The 27831-nt window shown below is 44.9% G+C and overlaps 1 protein-coding gene across 4 annotated transcripts in view; it reads left to right on the forward strand.

The window, feature by feature from the left end:
* The window catches only part of LOC142489216 (multidrug and toxin extrusion protein 2-like), a 524115-nt gene that overhangs the window by 407281 nt on the left and 89003 nt on the right, over positions 1-27831 (forward strand). For all 4 annotated transcript variants that reach the window (XM_075589594.1, XM_075589595.1, XM_075589593.1 and 1 more), the window contains 3 exons: positions 6620-6695; positions 21032-21101; positions 23554-23686. In XM_075589594.1, coding sequence (XP_075445709.1) covers positions 6620-6695; positions 21032-21101; positions 23554-23686 — 279 coding nt within the window. The remainder of the gene's footprint in view (positions 1-6619; positions 6696-21031; positions 21102-23553; positions 23687-27831) is intronic.

Below are 27831 nucleotides of genomic sequence, written 5' to 3' on the forward strand. Positions count from 1 at the left end.
AGAGATTAGGAGGATCTGAATTTCTTATTTCGTATTTGGATGTATTTGTCTTCTAACTCCTCTGTTAGGCTATTTGCTCTATATATCAAATGTTTGGTTCACATATATTTTTACCATTTGTTTCATGGAACGTATATTAACACAGAGGTTATACTTTTGCATGCCTATATATTTACATCGTTAGTTGTGGGGCTATTTCCTTGGCATATTTTCTCTAGATTTACTATCAATATGATGGTTACTCTCGGAGAATGTATTATATCATACGTATTCAATCTTGTCTGTTTTATCCGCATGTATTTTACCAGAGTATTGTTTTTTTTTTAATTTCTATTTAAGTTTATATGTCCTAAAGTTTTGCAGTGCGTTTTATTAAGGGACACAACATTATTACATAGTTACGTAAAAGATGAGGTTGGAAAAAAAGACATACATCCTTCAAGTTCAACCTACACTAAATTAGATGATAGATATTTATTCTTTATCCGTACTTACAGTATATTAATCCTGAGGAAGGCAAACAAAAAAAACTGTAAAATATCATCCAATGAGGTCTCATAAGGGGAATAATAAATTCCTTCCCGGCTCTAAGAATTGGCAATGAGATTACTCCCTGGATCAACAACCTTCCCATGTTTACTTCTTTGGTATATCCATGTATACCGTTCATTTGTTCAAAAAAATGTCCAACCTTTTTTGAACAAATCTATTGTATCTGCCAACACAGTCTCCATGGGTAATGAATTCCACATTTTAACTGCCCTTACTGCAAAGAACCATTTCCTTTGTTGCTGGTGAAATCTCCTTTCCTTCAACCTTAAGGGATGACCCTGTGTCCTTTATACTGCCCTTAGGATGAATAATTATTTTGAAAGCTCCCTACACTGTCCTGACTATATTTGCATATTGTTATCATATCCCCTCTTAAACGCCTCTTTTCTAATGTAAATAAATCTAATTTTGCTAGCCTCTCCTCATAAATCAGAGTATCCCCTTTATTCATTTGGTGGCTCTTCTCTTCACTCTGTTTAGTTCCATAATGTTTATTTTAAGGAGTGATCCCCAAAATTGTACTCCATATTCAAGGTGTGGTCCTTACAGAGTGCAATTTGCTTTATTTTGTACACTAACCTTGTGTGGAACCGTATCAAAAGCCTTTGCAAAATCTAAGTAAGCACATCAACTGCATTACCCTGGTCTAAATTCCTACTTACCTCCTGAAAGAAAGAAATAAGGTCAATTTGGCACGACCTATCCTTCATAAATCCATGCCACTATTACTAATAATTTTGTTTTCCATTAGGTACTGTATTCCTGAATATTAACCCGTATTAAACCTTCAAGTAGCTTCCCTAATATTGATGTCAGGCTTGCAGGTCTGTAATTCCCCTGTATTAATGTTGTAATTCCCCTGTATTAATGTTGTAATTTTGTTGTTGTTGCTGTTTTGATCCTGTACCCAATTGTATGCACCGGATTATACAGCAGCGGCAGCTCTTATTCGAGCAAATGCCGCTGGCTGTATGAGGCTGGGAAGCGGGTAGCCGCGGCGCGTGGCGGCGCACTGTGACGTCACGGTCACAAGCGCGCCCGGCTTCCCCGTCTTCCCCGGCTTCCCCAGGCTTCCCCGACACCCCTGGAGTTCAAATCTAGGTAAGCGGGGGTGCGGGGAAGCAGAGGGGCAGAGTAGAAGCCGGGTTCGGGGTGTCTTTGGGGGGGTAATTGCGCGCGATGTGGAGGGGGGGTGCGTGGGGGAAAGGCGGTGGCGCGCGTTTCTGACTGGCGGCAGCTGGGGTAGATCCCGGCATGCCGCCGGCATTTACTTTAATAAAGTATGTCGCTACTGTATGTAGATATATTTAAGAATAAGTTTATCTTGCAATCCACTGTATTCCATATATGCTATGAGGACTAGTTCATGTCTCATTTTTTGAGGAATTCCCCATGTCTTAGTCCCCTGCCTATTCCCCCTTTTCCCTCCTGCGTGTGAGTTGACGGAACCGCTGTATCAGCTGTTACTAATGATTGTCGGACCCGTCACTTCCGGTGGGAGAAGACTTCAAACCAGCTGTGAGTTGTTATTTGTATTACTCTGACAAAGCGCCTTTAAGGGTGCGAAACGCGTTAGAGGGATTGGGTGCTCTCTTTTGTAACCGTACGGCTATGGTCAAATAAAACTTTAACAGCATACAGTCTGGCTGGTCTACCGTTGCTGTGCTCCACTTTTCCCAAAATTTGTTCCTGCATCCAGTTATAGTTTATTTAACAAAGATAAGAATGAGGGGCACAGAATCCTATACATTTTATTTTTACATAGACAATTTTCTGGGTATCTACAAGGGGGAGGTCTGTCTGAGTCTCCCCCCGGCGGAGCTGCGGACACGGCAGTGTGTGTCCTGCTGCTGGTGCCTTCTGTCGGAGCCGCCCCCCGGTGGAAGTACGGGGACTCGGAGGTGGGTGGAGGGTGGTGCTTGGTAGCTCACTAGGGGGGGGCCCGGCGGCTCACTCTGGGGGGTGTTCGGCTGCTCACTGGGGGGTTGGATGTGGTGTGCTCGGCGGCATCCTGGGGGGGGGTGCTCGGTGGCTCACTCGGGGGGGAGGGGGTAGGTTTAGTTCCGTGTGTGTGTCTCTCTTCCTCCTCCCCAGTGACTCCTGCTGGTGGAAGCTGGCAACACTGACGTTGCTGATGGCCTCTTCTGCCAGCAGTGACATCAGTTCCATCACCATCAACTCTATTTACTGCCAGGGAATTTTTCTCATGTGGTAGGTGTGCCCCAAGAAGTTTCACTTAAAATATATATAATGAATAACATGAAGTTAGTCCCTGATAAAATATAAGATATAGGCGGAACATCGCTTATATACATACTATGTATATACTAGTGTTGTACCTGGTCCTACTTCTTAAAAAAAAATGGGTAAATGGTACCCAGGCAAAATCAATTGTTCTACCCGGCCAGGTACCCGGTTACCCGGACGGCACTTACTTGCAGGGTGGAGGAAGACCGCGGCAACATCTAGGAACAGCAGCAGAGGTCCTGTGGCGGTGGCAGCATCAGAAGTCTGTATTCAGCCAGCAAGGAAGCAGCAGGAAACCATTACACAGCAGATGCCAGTGTGAGCCGGGGAACCACGTAACCGGAGCAGGAGTGTTCCTATTGGACAGCCGGTTCACACTGGCATCTGATGCTGCCACCGCCACAGGACCTCTGCTGCTGTTCCCAGATGTCTCAGCGGTCTTCCTCACCTTCCGTCACCGGCTGCAGGTAATTGATGATGTATTTTCAGCAACTCTGAGATTACTTGGGTCCACTTCTCAGTTGCCGGGTCCAAGTAATGTCCGGGTAGCTGAAAAAGCGCTGGATACCGGGTAATTTCCGGGTACAAGGTACATCACTAGTATATACATGTAGCTGGGTATTCCTCCTGGCCACTGGGGGCGTTTACACAGCTCCTCAGGCTGACTCTGAGACAGGGATGGACTAAAGAAACTCTCTGTCCTTGATCTCCGACACTGAGCAGGGAATATACACTGTGACTGTGACATGTGCAGTCAGTTCTGCTAGAGCACGCGAGGTGCTAGGACTGTACTGTAGTTTGGAGACCCCTGCACTACATAATAACATACAGTATGTTGGTTATTTTTTCTCTATTCTCTTTCTATAATTTTCTAACTCAAAAATAGAAAACCATACCAAATACCAACACTTGTGTGAACATATTAAAATGATACAATCACATGTAATATATGATGCACTGTATGATGCACATGAAAAATAAGTGATTGTGGGAAGGTGATACAGTGGAGTGTATGTATGCATTTTTAGCATTTCTTGTACAAATTATAAAAACTCAAACAAAGCAACAATATTTCTAAAGTGCAGCAAAGACAAATAGAACCACAGCAGGGCACTGAATGAAAAAGGGCTAGACTGCTTAGAAGGTAAAAGCTATTTTATTTGCACACAACGAACCTTAGATAGGGAAAGAGGGCTTTTGGCGCTTTATCAAAGAGATAATCTCTTTGATAAAGCGCCAAGAGAGGCGTGATATGCATTCAAGTACTACTCTTTCCCTTTCTAAGGTTTGTTATGTGCCAATAAAATTGTTTTATCTTTTAAGCAGTCTAGCCCTTTTTCAAGCAGTGTACAACTGGTTCTATTTTTCTCTGCTGCATTTGTGAGTTGGCTGAAGCACGCTGATTGGACTCCTATTTTCAAGGATTTTTTGAGGACTCAGTGAATACTTGAATACTGCGGGATGGCAGTCACAGTACAACTGATTTTCATACCTACTCACTAACTGTACTATATGCATTCAATGCACCTTCCTGCTATCTGTGACCAGGGCCGCCAACAGATTTCTTGGGACCCAGGACTAGAGTTCCTTCCAGGGCCCTCCTCCACAACCGTGTAGGTGGTATAGCAAGCCCCCCCATTTCACACTGATGCGGCCCCCCCATTTCACACCTCACGAGCCCTCCTCCCATTTAACACCTCACAAGCCCCCTCTATTCCCCCCCTGTTCCCATGTATTTCTCTCACTCCCTCTTCCTCAATCACCCCCTCTCACTCTCCCCCGCCTCACATGTATTTCTCTCTCCTGCGTCTCACTCTTACTCCTCTTTTTCTCACTCACTCCCTCCCTCACCCCCTCTCCTCTCACTCGACCCCACCTTCCATCAATTACCACACTCTCACACAATCCCCCAACAAAAATCATATTAAAAAGACCCCCGATCTCCCCGAATACATATTAAAAAGACCCCGCTCCCCCAATACATTTTAAAAAGACCCTTGCTCCCACCCACAATACATATTAAAAGTCTCTCTTCCCCCAATACATTTTAAAAAGACCCTCGCTCCCCCTCCAATACATATTAAAAAGACCCCCACTCCCGCCCCCATATATAAAAAAAAGACCCAGCTCTCTCCCGATACATATTAAAAAGACCTCCACTTCCCCCCAATACATATTAAAATTCCCCTGCTCCCCAAATACATATTAAAATTCCCCCGCACAGCCCAAATACATATTAAAAATCCCCCTACACTCCCCAAATACATATTAAACTCCCCCCTGTTCCCACCAATACATATTAAAATCCTCCTCCCCCAATACATATATATAAAAAAAGACTAACCTAGGCTATGGTCTCAGGCTGGGCCCGGAGGCTGTGGGCGGCCCGGCCGGTGCTGCAAGTTGGGCCCGACCTCTGGCCCGGCTGCTGGTTGCGGCCGACCCCTGGCTCTCCCTCAGCTGCCTGCAGGCCTCTCCCTCACTGTGTCCCATGTGTTTCCAACGTCAGCAAGTGCCGGCCTCCATCTCATGCCGGCGCGCACCGGATGCCATCTTACGTCCATTGCGCTGACGTCACAGAGGGCCGTCGAGCGCCAGAGGTGGAAGCTCATAATGGGACACAGTGAGGGAGAGACCTGCAGGCAGCTGAGGGAGAGCCAGGGCCCGGTCGAGACCAGCAGCTGGGCCTGCCAGAGGTTGGGGCTCCACTTGCAGCACCGGTCAGTCGGGAACCCCACAGCCTCCGTGCCCGGACTTCTGTCCCCCCCTGTCGGCGGCCCTGTCTGTAACAACAGGGTTAATCCATCATGTGACATCCACTTGTTAGTGTTCGGTATTGTAACTCTTGCAGTCAAAATGTATATTGGACTGATGCTTTAATGATTGGTTTTATGAAATCAGAATCCTTAATTTCTAATAAGAGGAGGACCCATGGAAACAATACAAGAACATTTATACTGTGTAAGACAAGAAAAAAAAGATAAGCACGGCCTACTTTAGAAAAATAGAAAAAATATATGATTCACATATTTATTCAGGTTTTTATTTGGAGGCACTTTAGTATATTGTGTATATTGCAAGTATTATTGGCAAATGTACTGTATATAAGGGGATGAGTGTGTCACAGTCACCTCTTCTGACGAAGCTTTTGGACCAGCGAAATGCATAGGGTTCACTAGGTGGTGCTGTTTCTAAGACAGAGGAGGTGTGAGGAGATGTGAGTTTATTGCAAGCTGTCATCTGTGATGTCAGATACTGATGAAAAGAATCCGGAAGAGAACAGAGGAGTACATGTGGCTACAACCGCAGGTCCACTTCAGCACTCCATAGGCGGTCTACTCCCCAGAATGTCTGACACCTGCATATGTGATCAGTGGTGACTACAGTATAATATAGAGTCATCTCCTGTCTGTCCCTCTCTGATGCTTCACTAATTTTACCTATAATGTAAGTCATAATATGGGCTATTCTGGCTCACAATATATTTGTTCTATTTTTCCAAAGAAGGATGTGTTTGTCTTATTTACTTGTGTTTCACATATTTTTGGGTCCCCTGGCAGGACCTAGAAGAGCCGAGCAACCCGGTGTTAGATGACAAAGCACTGTGACCTTTTTCCATTATTATTCTATCTGGGACTTTAAGTTGGGCACGGAACTGCATGTACTGTAGTTATACTGTTAATATTTCATAAGTACAACAAAAGTTTTTTAATGCACTGATGTATGATCTGTTCCTTACCACTAACATTTCTCAAGTGACCATCTTTCGAAGGTATAGATATGCATGTGTTGTAAATTATTGTATTTTTGTATTTTCCAGTTGTTTTTATCACTGTGGATTCAATCTTGCTGGCAGCCTTAAAGAATGTGTTTTCACACATATTTACCAGTGATCGGTAGGTGTTCAGACATCCTTGAACTTATATTACATTAGTTATGGGATTAATATACATGCTTAAATTCTGTTGTCCTGGCTTTGAAAATGCTTTGCAGCACCAGCAACTTACGATGCAGTTATAATATAAAAATACGTTCATCGAACATACAGTAATAGCAGATGTAAAAATAATTACATCCTTGCCTCTAAGATCTTACAGCCTCAGTTGAGGAATATGCTTTGCCTCCAATATCTTACAGTCTTAGGACCTCATGCAGTAAGCGGCGAAAATGCACTTTCGGCAGGGTTTTGAACTCGCCATGTTTTTGGCGAGTTGCTCTCACTGTATGCTGGAAGGCCCGAATACCTGTGTAACCCATCTCCCCTCCCCCCCCCCCCAGACTCTACGGTGGTGTCTAGGGTGCATGAGGGCAGATTACATGCGGTGTGGTGCGTACCTGTGAGGAACAGGAGGGCCTGAGCTTCCCGCGATGTGGTGGGGGAGCCAGGACCGGGCTTCTGGGGTGGTAGCCTCCATGATATCTTAGTGGTGCAGCGCCTCCATCTTCTATACTCCCAGGAATATGGGACAGGACCGGTATAGAAGAACCCCTTGTGTCCCAGGGTTGTACTCTCCCAGTCACACACAGTCTTTATGGATGAGGAATAGTCTCTTTATTTGACAACGCAACAATATCCCAACGATAAGGGCTTCCAACAGCCGCAACACAATAGCCAGGACGGGTTATACGCCACTCGCCTTCGCCCAGATAATTCCTCCTCTCCTTCCCTCCAAGTCACTCTTCCGGCAGGATGGTCTGAGCTAGGGCTCCAACACCCCGTGGCCCACCCCCGAGGTTAGCCTCACGGTGGGTCTTGAATTCTCCCCATCACCCCTGGCAGTGGGGTGAGGGCATTGGTCCACCAAGTCTATAATTCTATCAGCTCTACTTAACAGACGCTGATTCTGTACACTCTCCTTTCACCTGCACTCTGCGCAGGGGAAACCGTAGTTCTCTCCAAATCCTCGGTCCGATCCGCAGGATTTCTTGACTCATGGCCTGTTAGCGGCACTGCATACTCCCGGCATAACTAACCGGCAACTCCAGCCTCTGACTAATCTCGAACGGCACGAAAGAGCTTCTCTCGCACACAAGAACACTACTCACCGGAGTTGGCTACTAAATATAGAGCTAGCCCCGCCCCTCGTGATGTCAACAGGACCTCCCCTCGTGCTCACGCCTGCAGCAGAGTCCAGGCCTGCGTCTATCATTCAGGATAGGGCTATAAGGGGGGAAAACCTAGGATGATCACTGGTGCCTGATCTTAACAGTACTTACCATAGCAGAAGGAAGATAGGTATAGCCTGTGCTGTTTACAGGGGGCTACACCTGCGAGAGCAACATTTCCAAATATGGCTGCTTGCCGGTGGCAAGACGGTCTGCCTGCCGAGAAGGGCTCCCCTGGCGAGATCTGTCTGCAGTAGAGAGAGATCCGCCTCTCTCTGCGCAAATCTCTGGAAAAAAAATATTTTAAAATAAAATTTTTATTCATAGAGTAGGTGTGCAGGGGGTCTCCGGAGCCGTACAGCATTGGTTTTAGGTCCGGGGCCCCTCTGCTTCCTGAGATACAGGCCCCGTTATGGGGTGCCGGAATCCCTCTGCTTTTAAATGTCCCGATCATGTAACCGTGAGATGTAAACAAAGCAGAGGGATACCTGCACCCCATAACGGGGCCTGTATCTCAGGAAGCAAGGGGTCCCCGGACCTAAAAACAATGCAGTTCTGCTCCGGAGACCCCCTACGCATCTACACTAGTCTCAAAACACACATATCAATAAACAATAATTCATTACCGTAGCGGATATCCGCTATGGTAATGAAGCTACATTAATGTCATTTTTATTAATAGTGTGCGGGTGGGTGTGTTGTATATTGCAATGTTTATTGGGGGCAATTGTCCACAATAAACATGCTATTGTGCCTTAACCCCTTCATTGCCTTAGCGAATATCTGCAAAGGTAATGAAGCTGCATTAATGTCATTTGTATTAATAGTGTGCGGGAGCAGGGGGTCTCTTGAGATGAACCGCTTTGATTTATGGCTCAGGGACCCCCTGCTTCCCGAGTTACAGGTCAAGATATGTAGCATCGGGTGCGAGTGTCGCTGCCATTTTTATAGCATCCACGTCGCGTGACGTGTGACATGTAAACACTGGCTGATTGGCTGTAGTAGACCATGTGACTCCCTTCGGATGATATCACATCCTTTCTCCCAAAAACTCTGTCTATGGTCTACTTCAGCCAATCAGATTGGGGATTTAGTTCCCACGATCTGATTGGCTCAAGTACCACGTGACAGCGGCCATCTTGTGTTTGATGACGTCATCTTAAAGGGAAATGAAGCCCTGCCATTCTGATTGGCTAGCATCATTCCCTCTAAATGACGTCATTAAAAAAAAACCACTAAATCCCATGGTTTTCACTGCCCAATGAGGGCCGTGGGAACCATTTGATGGAAATGAGGTGTCATAGGCTTTTATAGGCCTATGACGCCTCATTTTAGAGCAAGAAGCCGAAGAGGAAGGACCTCCTGAAGGAAGAAGAGGACAAGGGCGTGCCAGATGAAGACACAGATGAAGAGGAAGAGACAGATGATGACCCCAGAAGAGTGACTGTATGGATTACAAATGTAAAGAAATAAGAAAAAGACGTGTTTTTTTTTTTGTTTTTTTTTAAACCTGGTGTAACAGGGGATTTATCCCTGTTCAGGAAATGTGCCTCTAATCCAGCAGTGTGGTGGTTAACTGCTGGTAGTCAATTAACCAACACCACCTGGCTGATTAGGTTTGTTAGAAAAGCCTGCCTTTGAGACAGGAAGAGAGATTCTTCCTGAGTCTCACAAGTTGTGTGACTGACCATAGGAACAGATGTCTTGAGCCTGCCAGAGACTGCACGCTGCCAGCAAGACACATGGGGAAGGACTTCTAAAACCTGTAGAACAAAGAAGCCTTCCCCTACAAGAAACAGATAAGACATTACTTTCTAAGGGGGCTATGCACTAAGCTCCGAGCTTTCGCGCTGGCCTGAAAAAAATTAGCATGTCCGATAAAAATTAAGCCGGCGGCGCGATTCACTAAGGCCCTGAGCCCATTTTCTATCGGACGTGCCCAAAACTGGCTTATCGTGCGTGCAATGTATTTTCCCTCTTCTATCGCACTTAAAGTTCCCGTACGATAGCTGATAGAAAAAAAAGCCGCATGTAACATTTGCATGGAGATTCTGTATCTCCATGCAAGGCTGTTACAGGCGATCGTATACTAAATAAAAACATTTTAATAATAGTGTACATGAGCAGGGGGTCTCTGAACCGCATTGGTTTCAGGTCCGAGGACCCCCTACTTCAGGAGATATAGGCCCCGTTATGGGGTGCCGGTATCCCCTGCACTTTAAAGCTCCTGCGTCACGTGACCGGGACATTTAAATTCTGCAGGGGATACCGGCACCCCATAAAGGGGGCTGTATCTCCTGAAGTAGGGGGTCCCCGAGGCTGAAACCAATGCGGTTCAGCTCAGGAGACCCCTTGCACATCTACACTAGTATTAAAACACACATAACAATAAATAATAATTCATTACCGTAGCGGCTATCCGCTATTGTAATGAAGCTGCTTTAATGTATTTTTAATAATAGTGTGCGGGAGCAGGGGGTCCCCTGAGCTGAACCGCATTGATTTCTGCCTCAGAGACCCCCTGGTTCCCGAGTTACAGGCCCCGGTATGGGGCATCGGGTGCCAGTGTCGCCGCCATCTTTATAGCGTCCAAGACGCGACGTGGGCTCTATAAAGATGGCGGCCACACTGGCACCGATGCCTCAAACCGGGGCCTGTAACTCAGGAAGCAGGGGGTCTCTGAGGCAGAAATCAATGCGGTTCAGCTCAGGGGACCCCCTGCTCCCAAACACACTATTATTAAAATTTACATTAATGCAGCTTCATTACCTTAGCGGATAGCCGCTAAGGCAATGAAGGGGTTAAGGCACATTACCATGTTTATTGGGGACAATTGCCCCAAATAAACAACACACATCCCCCCCGCCCCCTAACACATACAGTACTGTAATGGGCAAAATTACTATTATCCACATATGGATAATAATGCATTTGCCCATTTTAAATACATATAAATTACAATAAATACAGTCAATATATATGACACTTACCTTTTACAGGCACCCACGATGAGGGCCGTCTTCATCCTGATCTTCATCCTGCCCATGCCCCCTCCGATGCTGCAAGACATACACAAGAATAAAAACAACCAAGGTAATGTCCCCTAACCCCTTAATCACCATAGCGGTTATTAACCGCTACAGTCATTAAGGGGTTAACCCACCCTCACCCACCACTCGGGAGGCCTACATACCCTCCCCCACTCACCCCCCACCCCGTGAGGCCTAACCACCCTCACCCACTACCCAACCGGGAGGCCTACCCACATACCCTTGGGGCCAATACCCCCTCCCCCCACCCCCAGTACCCACAATAAAAACAATACACAGCCCACAATAAACATCATTCTATTTATTAAATACATAACCCACCCCCTGTGCCCCCCCATAAATACATGATTTATCCTTTTACATACAGGGTTCATACCCCATCCCCACGCGAGTCCCCGGCGGGCTGACGGGTCACCTGACAGACCTACAGGGTACCAGCAACTTGTTTCATACAGGTTCTGGAGGCCTGTTGGTGGGTCCCGCCAAGCGCCATGGCCCCCAGGTGGTCTCTGCAGGTCACCATGGGCCACAATTGGGTCCCCACTGTAGGCCCGCGGATGTCTGGGAGCCCCGGGTCAGACCCACAGGTGTCTGAGGGGCCTCAGGTGGTTCCCACGGGGATCTGGGGACCCACGGATGCTCACTACGGGTCCGCGGTGACCCCACGGATGTGGGGCCACCGGTTCTTCACCGCACACTGCGGGTCCGCGGTGCCCCCACAGATGTGAGGCCACCGGTTCTTCCCCGCAGGTGTCACCCGTGGACCACACAGCCTGATACCCGTGAGATACCCGAGGATACCTCAGGTGGTCTCCAGAGGTCTCACGCTCTGATTGGCTACCGTACCATGTGTCGCCGGCCATCTTTGTTTTGATGTCATCTTAAAGGCAATTGAAGCACAGCCATTCTGATTGGCTGTGCTTTCATTGCCTTTAAATGACATCATCATTTTTTTTTTTCCGGCCAAATCACGTTTTTCACGGCCCAAGCAGGACCGTGGGAAACATTTGACCAAAATGAAACGTCATAGGCCTATAAAAGCCTATGTCGCCTAATTTTGAAGCAAGACGCCAAGTAGGGAACACCTCCCCTCCTAAGAAGAGAAGAAGTGTGTGGCAGAAGAAGATGGAAGAAGACGGAAGAAGACGGAGAAGACCCCAAAGAAGAAAAGAAGACCCCAAGACAGACAGGAAGGATTACAAATAGAAGAAAAAAACACAGACGTGGATTTGTAATGGTTTTTTATTTTATGGTTTACCTGTGGATTGATACCTGTGCTTCCGGGTCGCCTGGATTTCGGTGAGTGGGCATCTAATGGTGAGTAAACAAAAGAAAAGTTTATTATTTTAACTTTTACAGGTTTTTCTGATTTTTGATTCATGTCTTTTATTTTTTCAGTCCCATTTAATGCCCGTGAATGTATCTATTAGGTACCTATGGCTATACATTCATGGACACTGAATGGGTGTATTCTATGTGATTTTTGTATGTAAATGCATTGTATTTTATGCTCTATTCTTGCCCCTGTATGTTATGTTTATCTATCTATATGGTTAGACATACAGGGATAATAATTGATTGTTTTGCTAATGTTTAGGTTGTTTTCATGTATGCAGGGGAATGTGGTGTATGTGGTGCTCAAAATTGAGCAAGTATCTTCATAAGACATAATTCATAATGAGACCATAATATGGTGGTCCGGTGATGATGGAGTGCCCCTCAATTGAATGCAATGAAATTGCGTGGTTACTGTAGGGGAAGTGACAGGTGGAGTCAGTTGAGACAGCCACAGGGATGTACACAATAATCACCCAAACAGTATATTAATAAAGGAACAATGTCCATAAACGGCAGGATTTAAATAAGGCACTATGGCACTTTACCTGCTCTGTCCAGGGGGCACTCTCAAGATCTATAGCGTGCAGTCCATCCGTTGGTAAATACAGGAAGGCAGTGGGTGCAGATAGAGCACAGCTCCAGACGCCCTGCAATGTCAAGCAGGAAAAACAAACCAGGCCACTCCGCAGTAGTATTCAAATTCAATTTTGTATTGATGCCAGCTAACACATACAGGGAACAAAAATAGGACAAATAGAACGCACCTACGCGTTTCGTACAGGAGTACTTTATCAAGTATTGATAAAGTACTCCTGTACGAAACGCGTAGGTGCGTTCTATTTGTCCTATTTTTGTTCCCTGTATGTGTTAGCTGGCATCAATACAAAATTGAATTTGAATACTACTGCGGAGTGGCCTGGTTTGTTTTTCCTGCTTGACATTGCAGGGCGTCTGGAGCTGTGCTCTATCTGCACCCACTGCCTTCCTGTTTTCATGTATGGCTAATGTATTTATCTGCTTTATTTTGTCATTGTTGGGAACAATGTAATTTGTATTTAGCGACAGGTTATTTGTAATGGCTTATTTCTGGTAGTTAGATTAGAATGATGGTGGTTACTTTAAATTAGAATTCTTTTGGCAATGGTTTGGCTTTAGGAATTGAATAGGGAATTGTATAATTGATTTGTATTGTATTGTAATTGTTTGAGGAAATTGATTAATTGATTGATGCTAATTGTATTGATGTTGCTTAGTTTCTATTTGATTTTCATGATGGCATTGCTGGTTAGGGGACATTGTTCATAGTGTATTTTATTGTTACATATATTTTGCATAGTGTTACATGATGCACAGATTAATTGCATCATGTACACACTCAATGCAATTGTGTGACATTTCATATACATTTGTGTAGCTGCTGGTTTGTTGGGTTATATTTACTATCGATGCTGGATTTATTGGAACATGCAATGTGGTGATTTTAAGATTAAAAATTCATGTTTTGATTGATGCATGTTTTATGTGTTTCATAAAGGGCAAATAATCTATTATCCATATCTGGATAATAGTTATTTTGCACATTATTGTACTGTATGTGTTGGGATGGGGGGGATTGATGTATAGAATGTATAGGTCCGGTTTATTTATTTTACATTCAGGGTTGGTTCCTTGGTTCTGCGTGAGACCTCTGGAGACCACCTGAGGTATCCTCGGGTATCTCACGGGTATCAGGCTGCGTGGTCCACGGGTGACACCTGCGGGGAAGAACCGGTGGCCCCACATCTGTGGGGGCACCGCGGACCCATAGTCTGTGGGGAAGAACCGGTGGCCTCACATCCATGGGGGCACCGCGGACCCGTAGTGTGCAGGGAAGAACCGGTGGTCCCACATCTGTGGGGGCACTGCGGACCCGTAGTGAGCACGCGTGGGTCCCCAGACCCCTGTGGGAACCACCCGAGGCCCCTCAGACACCTGTGGGTCTGACCCGGGGCTCCCAGACATCCACGGGCCTACCGTGGGGACCCAATTGTGGCCCACGGTGACCCGTGGAGACCACCTGGGGGCCATGGTGCCTGGCGGGACCCACCAACAGGCCTCCAGAACCTGTATGAAACAAGTTGCTGGTACCCTGTAGGTCTGTCAGGTGACCCGTCAGCCCGCCGGGGACTCGCGTGGGGCTGGGGTATGAACCCTGTATGTAAAAGGATAAATCATGTATTTATGGGGGGGCACAGGGGGTGGGTTATGTATTTAAGAAATAGAATTATGTTTATTGTGGGCTGTGTATTGTTTTTATTGTGGGTACTGGGGGTGGGGGGAGGGGGTATTGGCCCCAAGGGCATGTGGGTAGGCCTCCCGGCTGGGTAGTGGGTGAGGGTGGTTAGGCCTCATGGGTGAGGGGTTAGTGGGGGAGGGTATGTAGACCTCCCGAGTGGTGGGTGAGGGTGGGTTAACCCCTTAAAGCCTGTAGCGGTTAATAACCGCTATGGTGATTAAGGGGTTAGGGGACATTACATTGGATGTTTTTATTCTTGTGTATGTCTTGCAGCATCGGAGGGGGCATGGGCAGGATGAAGATGAGGATGAAGACGGCCTTCATCGTGTGTGCCTGTAAAAGGTAAGTGTAATATGTTTTAACTGTATTTATTGAAAGTTATATGTATTTACAATGGGCAAATGCATTATTATCCATATGTGGATAATAGTAATTTTGCCCATTACTGTATAGTATGTGTTAGGGGGGTGTATTCAGTTATTAATATTGTTTATTATTTTTGGAGGCGCAACATTGTTACCGCAGGCCTGCGGGTACCCCGGGACTCCCGCGGGGACACCCGCTTGGTGAGCCGGGGACATCCGTAACCCGCGGGTCAGCCGGGGATACCCGCCAGTCTGTTGTATGGGTGTTGCGCATGCAAAAAGGTAAACAAAGATTTTTTTCTAAGTCCTGCTTTTTTATCACCAACCTTTGGCTGGTGAACTTTATTCAGCGCAACTTTCACGTACGATCAGTTTGCGTTGCTTAGTGAATCCCGCAGAAGGGCAGGATTCAGTGCAAACAGCTGATCGTACGAGCAAAGTTGGACTTTAAAAAAATTTCAATAAAAAGTCCGTCTTAGAGCGCAAAGTGCCTGTTAGCGCGGCTTAGTGAATAGCGCTCGGCGGAACTTCACGTTCTAAGAGCACTTTGCGCTCTTAAAACGACTTATCACTGCTTAGTGCATAGCCCCCTAAGACTTTTTGTATATCTGCACATATCAAGATATATGTTTGGGGCTCGGAGACATGCTAATCTAAAGGGAGTTGTTGACTGCATACAGTGGCGGCCGCCTTTAACCTCCTGCGGCCATTTCCCCGTGATTTTTAAAATCGCGGGCAGATGCGGGCCATTTTCAGACGTTTTGGGTGCCGCGGGCGCTTTCAATGTTAAGTGCCATTAGCGCTGTCTGCTCAATGTGGCTGATGCGCGGGAAACTCCGTGACAAACGGAGAACATCCCCAAATTTTTAAGGGTATGTAGGAGGTTAAAAGGGGCCGCGGCTGCAGGTTTAACTAGAAATACTCCCAAGTGGAACAGAAGCTTTGTTTGACCCCTTATTTGCATACGTTTGGATGATTTTTTTGTGTTAAGGAAACAGGCGCAATAAAAGCCTTATTTAATTTCACCTTAAAAAGTCTCCATTGCATACCTCTGCACATGTCCTCTTACACCTGGTTCCTGTGTGTGGATTGGTTCGTGAGTATGCGGTGTCCCCGGGATTCGGAGGGTGAGTTCATTTAAAGGTAAGTAAAAATATTAAATGTACTGTATGTTATTTTTATTTTACAGGTTTAAAAAAAAAAATGAATGTGATTTTTTTTTATGCCCATTTATTGCCCCTGTGTTTGTGTATGTCCCTATGGATATTCATACATACATACAGGGACAATCAATGATTGTTTTGGTTTTTTATTTTTACTGTAATTGAATTATTTGTATGCCCATTTATTGCCCCTGTATTTATGTTTGTCCCTATGGATATACATACATACTGTACAGGGACAATTGATGTGGTTTTTTTTTTTGCAAATGCTTGTTTGGCTTGTTTTGATATATTTTAAATGTAGTTTGTTTAGAAATGTTGGTGCAATGTAATGTTTGTTTTTATTTAGTAAGGTGTAATTTTGAGTGCTGTTTTAAGTAGTTTATTTCAGGGGGGGCTTGCTTTTTAATAGTGGCTTCTTTTTGGTAGCTAGATTTTGGATGACGGTGGTTTCTTTGAACTTTCATTTACTGTATATCAGAATGGTTTGGTTTTGGTGTTTTAATAGTTAATTGTGTAATTTATTTTGGCTTGGATTACTTGATTTTTGGTAATTTATGTCTGTTTACTTCTTGCTTTGTTTTTATTTTATCATTGTGTGGGTGGTATTGTATCTTGTTTGTAATTGTTTCTTTTATTTTGAGCATTGAGTGAATAATGTGTTACATGATGCACAGATTATTTACTGTACCATTCAATTGTTTGATTAGCATTTGTTATAGATTTAATTGGCTGTGCTGTGTTTTATTTTGAGATGTGCTGTTTTTTATATTTAGCTATGTGATTATTTTATTTTGAGATGTGCTGTGTTTGATGTTATGTGATATTTTTATTTGGGCATGTTTTGGTAATCCTTAACCATTTCTTTGTATATTGGTTAATTATGCCCATCTATATCTATATAACTGAAAACTTTGTATGTTTGCTGTGCTTATGGGCAATCTGATTGGTCCGTCGGTCTGTCACTCAGCCTCTGGCCAATCAGATTGGTCCGTGGCCCCGCCCCCGCACATCTCTCGTTGGCCTGCGTGGTTCGCTGACCACGCCTACCCATCTGCCACGCTCTCAGAACACTCACAGAGGACGGACGCATCACAGCAACACTTTCCAGCCTCTCCGCCTGCTTTCACCGCAGAAAGCAGCCACCCCCCTCACCCTTCACCCGACCCGCCACCTCACATACACCCTGCGCGTTGTGGTGCCGCGCTGCTCCACAGGTACCACTAGATTGGGGAAAGGGGGGGGGACAGGCCAGTGATGGCCATGGCGCGGCTCCCTGTCCCCTGGGGCGGCCAGACTTACCCCTCACCGTGCACTGCGGGACATGCCAGCGGGGTGGGGAGAGCAGGGCAGTGGCGGCTGCGGCGCGGCAGATTGGCCCCTGGCCCGGCCGGCCTTCCCCCTCGCTGCGCGCTGTGGGACATGCCAGCGTTGGGGGAGAAGGGCAGTGGAGGTCGATTAATAATGGGCAAATAATATATTATCCTTATATGGATAATAGTTATTTTGCACATTACTGTACAGTATGTGGAGGTGGGGGGGATGATTTATTTAAATGTAGGCAATGTTTTATTTTTTTACATACAGGGTTGGTACCTTAGGTCTGCGGGGACCTATGGGGACCACCTGAGGACCCCCGGATGCCAATGGGTACCCCCCGAGGGCCCCCGGATGCCCACGGGTACCACCTGTGGACCCACTGGGGGCACCAGCAGGGAATAACTGGGGGCCCCACAGACGACCCGAGGGCCCCAGAACCCTGAGGGCGCCAAGACACCTGTGGGGATGACCCAGAGACCCCCAGACACCTGCAGGACCACCCGTGGACCCCATTGGGGCCCACAGTGACCTGCAGGGATCACCTGGAGGCCCACGGCGCCTAGCGGGGACCAACCGGAGACCTCCAGACCTGTGGGCACCCCCCTCTGGTGCACTGTGGGGCCTAATAGGGTCATTAGATTGTCGCTTTTTATTCTTGTGTATTTTTTGCAGCTCCGGGGGGCATGGACGGGGTGAGGCCTTCATTGTGGCAGCCTGGCAGGGGTGAGTGCAAAATGTATTTATTTTATTTCTGCAGCTTATTGTATTTTAAATGGGCAAATGCATTATTATCCATATGTGGATAATACAGTAGTCATTTTGCCCATTACTGTACTGTGTGTGTTAGGAGGCAGGGGCGGAGAATTGGTACTGCAGGCAAGCAAGGACCCCCGGACAACTGCGGGCGCACCTGAGGGCCACCACCGGCCTGTAGTATAATTCCTGTGCATAAAAAAAAATGTACTGTATGTTAAGGGGGTATAATGGTTGTTGGGGCACAGGGGGTGGGTGGTGTATTTGATATAGTAATGTTTATTGAGGGCCTAGGAGGTGGGTTGTGGGGCTGTAGTGTGTATTGTTTTTATTGTGGGTAGCGGGGGTGGGTGAAGGGGGTATTATCCCCAAGGGTGGGTGTTTAGGCCTTGCTTGCGGGTGGGTTGCGGGAGGGGTTAACCCCTTCATTATCTTAGCGGTATTAACTGTGGGCTGTAAATGCATTTTTCATGCATCGGATTCATGCCGGGGGTCTCCAGTGCTGGTATTAATTGGCATCAGCTCCAGAGACCCCCGGCATCAATCCGAGTCAGGAAAAAGGCCTGATTTTTTCTAAATCCCGTCTCGCCGCTCACCAGCTGCTCTCCCCAGCTTCTGCCAACTTTTTGTGGCGGGACAGTTTCAGACAGAATTTCTCAATTCTAGAGTGGCGAGAAGCTGCGAAAAGCTGCTCGGGCTACTAGAATTGAGCGTGTTTGAAAAACTGGCGATGAGCTCTGAAAAGTGGCTTTTTGCTAAGCGGCTGCTGAAAAGTTTTTTTTGGCAAAAAAAAAGGCGAGTTTTGCTCTTATCGGCAGCTTCTCAGGGCTTATTGAATCGCAGTAGGCATTTTTTGCGAGAAGCTGGCGAAAAGTGGCTTTTTGGCACTTACTGCATGAGGCCCTTAGTTGGGGAATATACAGGAAGAATGAAATATTAAATATATCCCTTTTTATATTCATACCCTTCGATCTTGTTTCAGTCACATATTGTTTTCATGTGGTTGCATATCTTATTTTTCTACTTTCAATCTGCATATTAGAGATGGAGCTAAAGGATGCACAGTCTAAGCAGGTACGGTAATTAGGACTCATGGGTGCCCTCTCATTGTGAGCCTTTGAAGACAGAATAAACACCTTCAAATGTATTAATGCTTGATTCAGAACCTCGTAATCAAAATACCTGTACGATCTCTATATGTTGTCTCATTCCCAATCCTTTACTATTTCCTCCTTAGCAATGGAGGAGATAAGTACTGTAGCACAAAGAGTGACTTAATTATGCTGGGAATTATTGTAGCTTTGGTGTAATGCCTCATTATTCAGATTTCTTTGTGTGAGGATCGAGCGCCGTCTCCGCCCCCATCAAGCTTCAGTCGCCTGATTGGGTCTATCTTCTCTTCTGCCTGCAGGCGTAATCCTGCATCCGATTCGTCGCTCCTGCTATTTAGGCTCAGCCTCTTCCACCAGGAAGTTGGCTGAGCATAGCAAGCACACTGCCTTGCCTAGTTTTGACATGGCTGATTTCTCCAATCCTCGACCACGGCTAGTGATCCCTATGATCCATACCTCTCCAATCCTCAAACACAGTTAGTAACCCTTACGATCCATACCTCTGCTATTCCTGACCTTGGCTAGTAACCCCTAAGACCCGCACCTTTCCATCCTTGACCCAGTTACACAACTACAAATCTGCACACTGGACGTGGCTTCACAGCTTCAGGTTGGTGTATCAATATTCCCACCTCGGCCCACTGGTCCTGACCAGTTTGCGGCGAGCACCCGTTACATTTTGCTTTAGTTGGGCTAATGCTGGAACCAATTGGAGCACTATCCCAGTTTAATGAATAATCCCACATACAGTTGTGTGAAAAAGAAAGTACACCCTCTTTGAATTCTATGGTTTTACATATCAGGACATAATAACAATCATCTGTTCCTTAGCAGGTCTTACAATTGGGTAAATACAACCTCAGATGAACAATAACACATGACATATTACACCGTGTCATGATTTATTTAACAAAATGAAGCCTACTGGTGAAACATACGTCGGGTACGTGCGATGTCAGCTAACCAGCGAAGTCGGCTAATTTGGAGAGGCAAGGGCATCCTAAGGCTGTGGCCATGGACAGCAAGAACGCTCTGATACATATATATATATATATATATATATATGAGTGTATCTTTATTTATGCTGAGTATATCTACTGTATGATGTCATATGCCTACTTTTGTTTACAGCCACTGAGCTGAGTACTGGACTTAACACTTCTGTAACTTGTTAGAGGTGTTTTTCCTAGTATTACCCAACTGAACAAATAAATAGATTTTGTTCAGTAGTGGACGGGTTACAATACCCACCCACTCGTCTGGGTTGCTAGTTTCTATCCACCTACAGGACTTTCAACTAGTTTTTGTCCTCCCATACTGTCTTTAGGGATATTCCATGATCTCATGAAGTACCAGACAGTCTGCTATACAGTTCAAATAGTATTTGTTCAATCTAAACACCTCTGCATAGATACACCATCATTTAGGGTGCAGTAAACCCTCTTTAGGACACAAGGAGTCACAGCATACTAACTTTGGTTCGGGTAATAGATGCATTGATTTATTTTTATCCTGTGTTATCTAGTTACCCCTTCACCCTTGTGAAGCCTCTCCGATTTTTATTTGCATGTTTATTCGTTTTGTCCATAATCCCTTACACCTTTATTTTAATTAATTACAATAAAATTGACTTTTAATTTACTGGGTCTTTTTGTGCCACATAAGGGGATTCTGCTCTATTTTAATATGCAGCCTTAGATTATAAAATAATTTACTGGCTGATTTATCTTAAAAACATTTTTTTTTCCAGAGACATAGCTGCTCTTGTTTCTCAAGTGATTCCCATATACATTGTGTTCCACCTCTTTGAATCCATTGCTGTAAGTAAAAATGGTTCTTATAAATAAAATGGAATGTATATTGAATTGTCTCTTTTGTAGAATCATTGCACGTTTACCCCATGTCTTGGGCATTTGATATTTAGCAGGCGTTTTTCCCTCCTGAAAAATAGACATTAAGAATGTCAAAGCGAAATCTTAGTGATTTTTCACGCTTCTCACTGATTTGACCTAATAGACTTGCATGTACAGTAGTCTCACTGACCAAAATTTACACTTTTCCATTAAAATTATATTTTTCAGCCCAGAAATCCCATATCATGCAGATTTCAGTTATTGTCATAATTTTAACACTGAGGAAGTTAATGTACACACTTTATCTATTAACAAACTCAGAAATCACTATTCAAGATGATAATAATAGCTGCTGGGAAGTGAAATGCATTAAAAAAAATATCATGTAATGTGCTCCATGATACAGTGCGATAATTTTCTCTCACTAATCTACATGGGCGCTGAATGCATTCTTTTTTTGTTTCTTTCACATGCAGATGTAGCAGAGTTCATTCCCACAAATATTACAACATATCCAGTTTAATTATAATACAGAATATCACATTGTTTCTATAGGATTCAATGGCAGTATTGGTAAAAATATCACAACTTATCCCACCAAAAAGAAACATTGATGCCTGTTACTGTAGATCTTAATGCCAACATTTAGAATGTTATACTGTATATACTGTATATTTTTTATGAAAAAGAAGAAATTATTTTATTTAACTTTTTATGGGATGAAAAACTTTGGATTTTATATATTTACTGTATTTACCTTTATTAGTTTCATTATTTTGATGTCGTTTTTTTATAAACTGCTGTTGTTGTTTGCCAAACCATGTTTTTAAACGTTTTTATCTATACTCTATTTTTTACTGTTTATTCTATTTTTTAAAAGAGAAAAAAACAAAGCGCATGACTCTCAAAGTGTAAATACTGTAAGTACATACTGTATATTGTGACAATATAAAGTGTGAAAAAATGCACATACTAAAAAGTTATTCAAACAAGCAGAGCATGTTTAGGGTACATGTTACCACTCCAGGATACTGTATGGACGACTTGCTTCATAAGGATCTGCATACACTGCCTCCGGTCCGGTCAGAAGCTGTCTCGTCTGATGCTGCAAAGTATCCAATCATCCCCAGTAACCGTGTCCGTAACAAAGTACCCACAGGGTTACAAAGAAGTAACGATGTAACCAACTCTCCTACACCGTAGTAGAGTGATCTACGAAACGCGTAGGATTGTTTTATTATTGTGGACACCATCTCCCATACTTGTAACCTTTTTGTTCGTGCATTTTTTCACACTTTATATTGTCACAATATATGTACTTTTTTACCTTATGAGAGTCGTGCACTTTGTTTTTTTCTCTTTTACATGCTTCGTTGTGTGATGTTGAGCCAACCTAAATGAGTTAAGGTTTTTGTATGTATATTTAATTTATTTATCACATGTTCCTCTAAACCACTCAGTGCACTTTTCACATATCATTCCTTATTGATTTGGTATGAGCTATAGGATATAATATTGCAATATATGTGTATCACTATTTATCACAGTTAGTGCACAGTTTTTTTCTTTATTCTTTATTCTATTTTTTGGATTAATATTGAATACAGTATGCAGGTGGAGGGGAAAAGGAAGTGAGCAGTCAATACCAATAACGCAACAATAAAACTAAGGGGACTTTTTTGCCCTTAGACAAATAATTTAAACCACTGCATTTATTCAAAAATCAATCCATTAAGGAAGTGGCTAGTAAAACATTTTCAAGAAATATGTTGAAAAGGCAATAAAACATCCTCATGACAGAAGCACAAGAACATATCGGCCACTGCACTCAGAAAAAAAAGGAATAATTATTGATGGCTTTCAAAATGGCAAAGACAGCCTGTGTAAATCGTTGCATTTACAACAGGTGCACATCTACTTGTTGACATAATGGCAATGACAGGGAATAGGGCACCGGATGGCTCTCTCAAGATTGCACATCTTTTCTCTCCGTCAGAGTACTATTAGTATGAAGGATGGGCATCAAGTGGTGGCTGCAATAACTCACCAAAAATAAGTATTGTACACAACTGCCACAAAATAATAGTGTAAGTAGAAGATAGAACTACAGAAAAGCAAAGTCCTTGGCCATGCAACAAATTGCAATCTTTGCTCACACAATAGAGATGAATCTTCGTTCCACTTCTATCATCATCAAAGGTACACTGTGTTGGGTTTTGTGATCATGATGCATCTTTGCCTTTTGCCTTGCACAGCTCACACAGTACAATGATGATAAGCATGGTGTTACATTAGCAAGAGTTGATGTTAAACGCCTGTGGTTTTCACCTTGAAATCATGTTCACAAAAAATGAATATTTGTTATTATTTTCATACAATAATGTCAATGGAATAATGCTCTGCTCTGTACTTTCGATAGTGTGTTTCAAGCGGTGTGCTGAGAGGAATAGGCAGACAGAAGATTGGGGCCATCATATACACCATTGGTTATTACATCATTGGACTACCAGTTGCTGCTGTCCTCATGTTCATAGCCAAAGTGGGCATAAAAGGTGCATTTATAGCCTGTCTTGATTCATTCAGAATGTTGTTATTTCTTCATTTATACCATGCCTTGTTTACAGTGTTCCATGTTGGCAGGAGGGGGTAATCTTTAAATCATTATACCCGCAGAGCTTCTATTTATAAACTGCATTCTTTTTATCCCTTGTGTATTTTCAAAATGTCTGCTCTTTGTAGCTTAGAAAGCCATTAAACAAAAGTGTTTGCTAACTGTTTCTTATAGTAAAGCTTAAAATATAAATGTGTATAGAGATGTTGATGCCTGCTATAGTAATAAATCTTTCAAAGCTAAGTTAAAGTATGCTTGACCTTGAGGTAAACAGTTGTGTACCTAAATACTGTAATCACCATCCCTCTTTAAGTTATCTTTTCATCTTAAGTATTTGAATGCCAAAAGATTAATGTGTCCAGATTTCCAACTGTTGCTGGGATACAGTAGTAAGTGAACAGCTCAAAATCACACTCAGAAGATCTCATAAGATCCACTAACATCTCACATGCAGGACTTTGGAATGTTAACATGACTTAAAAAAGCTTAACATTATTATAATAATTCAAATAAGAATAATAATGTCTTAATTTAAAGGGGTGCTCCAGATAGTTAAAAAGAGGGGCAACATGACTGGGAGCCTGAGTTCCCATTCCCCTCCATAGTCCTTGAGTATGGGTGTGGTGGGAGGTGAGGAAGTGGTTAATGAGCAAGGGATTGGAGGAGGTGGATAGGCCAAATAGGGGATATTTTAAGGAAGGAAGATAAGGGTCCTAGCTCTATGGTCCTCTTTGGTGGTAGAATGATTGGTGTGAATGGAGAAAGAAGCAGGAGAAGGTCCCAGGAGAAGGCAAGGATTCTGTGATGGTGCTCGTCTCCAATCAGGAAGCGGACCCACAGGGCTGAGGTAGGGATGTAGAATAACCGACCAGAGTCCTGTTAGAGTATCCGTAGTCGGTAAGCAGGCAGGAGGTCAGCGCTAGCGGCAGTGGTGCAAAGTCCAGTAAAGAGACAAAGGGTCATGGCAGGCAGAAAGCAGCAAGATATGGGTGACGGTCCGGGGTCAGCAAAAGGGAAATCCAAACAGACAAAAGGGTAAAGCGTGAAAGCGTAGACAACAGGAACTGCAAACGTTACAACCTTGCTCGGTGACTCTCACCAGGAAGTGCAGTCTTATATAGCAGGCTGCCAGTAACGAAAATGGCCAACTTGAGCAGAAAGGGCAGGTGACCTGGAAAACCTCAACTGGCAGCAAAACCCGGCACGGATTGAGCAGAATCCTTACTGTACCCCCCGTCTTCGGGTCATAACCCTTCCAATAGACCAGGTACTGTAGCTTGCCACGGGATCTACGGGAATCCAGTATCTGGAATTGCGGGAAAACTCGACCCACAGGTGCTGATCGGCCAGTAGTTCACATTCAAACCATCGCAGGAATTGTTCTTAGGACTGATTGGCCCTTTCCATGAGTCCATAGAACTGGGGGTGGTACGAAAAAGAAAAAAGAAGGGAGATGACCATTCGACAGAAAACCTTCCAAAATCATGAGACGAATTTTGATCCGCGGTCTGAGACTATATCCGTGCGGACTCCATGAAGGCAAAATATCTCCTTAATAAAGTTGTCAGATAGTCCTGAAGCTGTGGTTATCTTCCTGAGAGGAACAAAATGGGCTTGAAGTGTGAAGCGATCGACCACTAGCAGTATGGTAGTCATACAACTGGAGTGTGGCAGTTCCACGACAAAATCTATGGATAAGTGGGTCCATGGACAGGTGGAACTGATGAGGGTTGGAGCAGCCCACAGGGTAACGTCCTCGGCTCCTTAATCTGGGAGGGAGAGGCACCAATGGGAGGAGAGAAAGAGCGGTGGTGCATCCTCAGCGCAAGCAGAGATTGGGTAGTGATGTAGGAGACAGGTGCTGGCTAAACTGTTTGAGATAGTTGACATGGAGCTTGTGTGCGGTGTGCACGCGCCGACGAAGACCGTGCGTGCGCGCAACCTGGAGGCGGGACCCTCCGCCTCTGTCCTAGGCAGATAGCCAAATGCGTGCAGCGCTGCTGAGGGTAGAAATGGATCCCAAAGATGTGCCACAGAGAGTGGGCGCTGTGGTGTTAGACGGAGGTAAGGCGGGGGTGGTGTGACTCCCAGATCCTTACAGTACCCCCCCCCCCTTCAGGAGTGACCTCTGGGCAACTCCAGAGAGGTTTGAGGGGATACCTCAGATGGAACCGTTGAAGTCCGGGTGCATGAAGATGGTCATGGGGAATCCAGGACCGCTCCTCATGTCCGAAACCCTTCCAGTGCACTAAATACTGGACCGATCCTCTGGAGATCCTGGAGTTCACTATGGATTGAATCTCGTATTCACCCATGTACGAGAAGAGGTGCTGGAGGTGAGGAAGAGTTGGGAAATCGAGAGCTCTGAAAGACTGGTTTCAGTAGAGAAACGTGAAACACTGGGGGAATCTTCATTGACGGGGGAAGGCGTAGGCAATATGTCACTGGATCGATTTTCTCCACTATGGAATAGGGTCCAAGAAACCTGGGTGTCAGTTTTAGTGTGGGCACCTTGAGGCATATGTTTTTGGATGATAATCACACCCTGTCTCCTGGACTAAATTCCTGGGTCGCGATGATGGCGGTCTGCCTGGAGTTTCTGTCTAGCGGGTGCAGTTCTAAGATTCTCTTGGATCCCTTTCCATGGATCCTGTAGGAGATGAATTCTGTTATCTGCCGCTGGTACCCCAGAAGAGAAAGAGTCCATCGGAAGTCGGGATGGATGGAATCCATAATTTATGAAAAAGGGCAACTCTCGGGTAGATTTGTTGCGCAGCGAATTGTGTGCAAATTCGGCCCAGGGAAGAAGATCCTTCCAGTTACACTGAGTGTCCGAGACGAAACAACGCAGGTACTGCTCCAAGGTTTGGTTGGTTCTCTCTGTCTGACCATTAGTTTGGGGCTGATACCCTGAAGAAAAATGTAACGGGATGCCCATCCTTTGAGAAAAGGAACGCCAGAACCTGGAAATAAATTGTGACCCTCGGTCGGAAACAATGGTTTGTGGTACCCCATGTAGGAGAAAGATCTCCTTGACAAAAATATCCGCAAGCTTAGAAGAAATAGGAAGACCTCTCAATGGGATGAAGTGCGTCTGCTTGGAAAAGCAGTCAACGATGACAAGAATGGTATTCATCCCCTTGGAAGCAGGTAGCTCTACTATAAAGTCCATAGACAAATTGTTCCAAGGGCAATCCGGGATGGGAAGAGGTTGTAAGAGTCCAGGTGGTTTGCTCCGGGGTGTTTTGTTACGGGCACACGTCGAACATGCCTTGACATATTCTTTAATGTCTCCTTGAATCCCGGGCCACCAGAAGATTCGTTCCACAAGATCGGTGGATCTTCTGGTACCTGGGTGTCCAGAAGATTTGCAGATGTGGGTCCCGAAGATGTGCTGCAAGGAGTGGGGGCCGTGGTGTTAGACGGAGGTAAGACGGGAGCCCGCCCGGGGCGGCGTGTCTCTCGGATCCTTACAAGCAGTCAATATCACATATAAAGTATATAAATGCCTTTTAGAAAATATTTTTTCGAAAGCATCTGACTAACTACATACATCATTTCCTTCTTCCTCTAACTTATGCTGGAGGGGTTGTGGTCACTGGTACAATCTTTCATATGTGGTGATCCTGCCCCAAGAAAAAGCCGACTTGAGATTTGATTTTTTAATTAATAACCCAAAGATCTTTGGTATGTAGAGCACTTCCCCCACCCTGTTGAAGATATGGTGATTATGGTGTGTGTGGTGCGTTACCTGTGGCTCACAGAAGGCCTGAACCTCCGACGCTGGGAGCCTGGGGTGTACCTGATTCTTATGGTGATAGCGCCTCCACCTGCATGGGATCCCGACTTGGAAGGGTGGACCCTTACAGGAACAATACTAATGATATATACACAAATATATGCTAACAGCCTTTACTGAACACAATAATATGAGTACCCTGTTCCACACAATAATATAGACCCCAATCTAATACCAAAAGTGAGTGCCCCCAGAGTACATTGGGTGCCAGGCACCAATTCCCTGATGTCCCTTTCCCAATGTCAAGGCCCACCCAAAGTGTTGGAGATAGCGCTATCCCGTGTAGT

This window comes from Ascaphus truei, chromosome 3 (genome assembly GCF_040206685.1).
Source record: "Ascaphus truei isolate aAscTru1 chromosome 3, aAscTru1.hap1, whole genome shotgun sequence".
In the NCBI taxonomy this organism is placed as follows: Eukaryota; Metazoa; Chordata; class Amphibia; order Anura; family Ascaphidae; genus Ascaphus; species Ascaphus truei.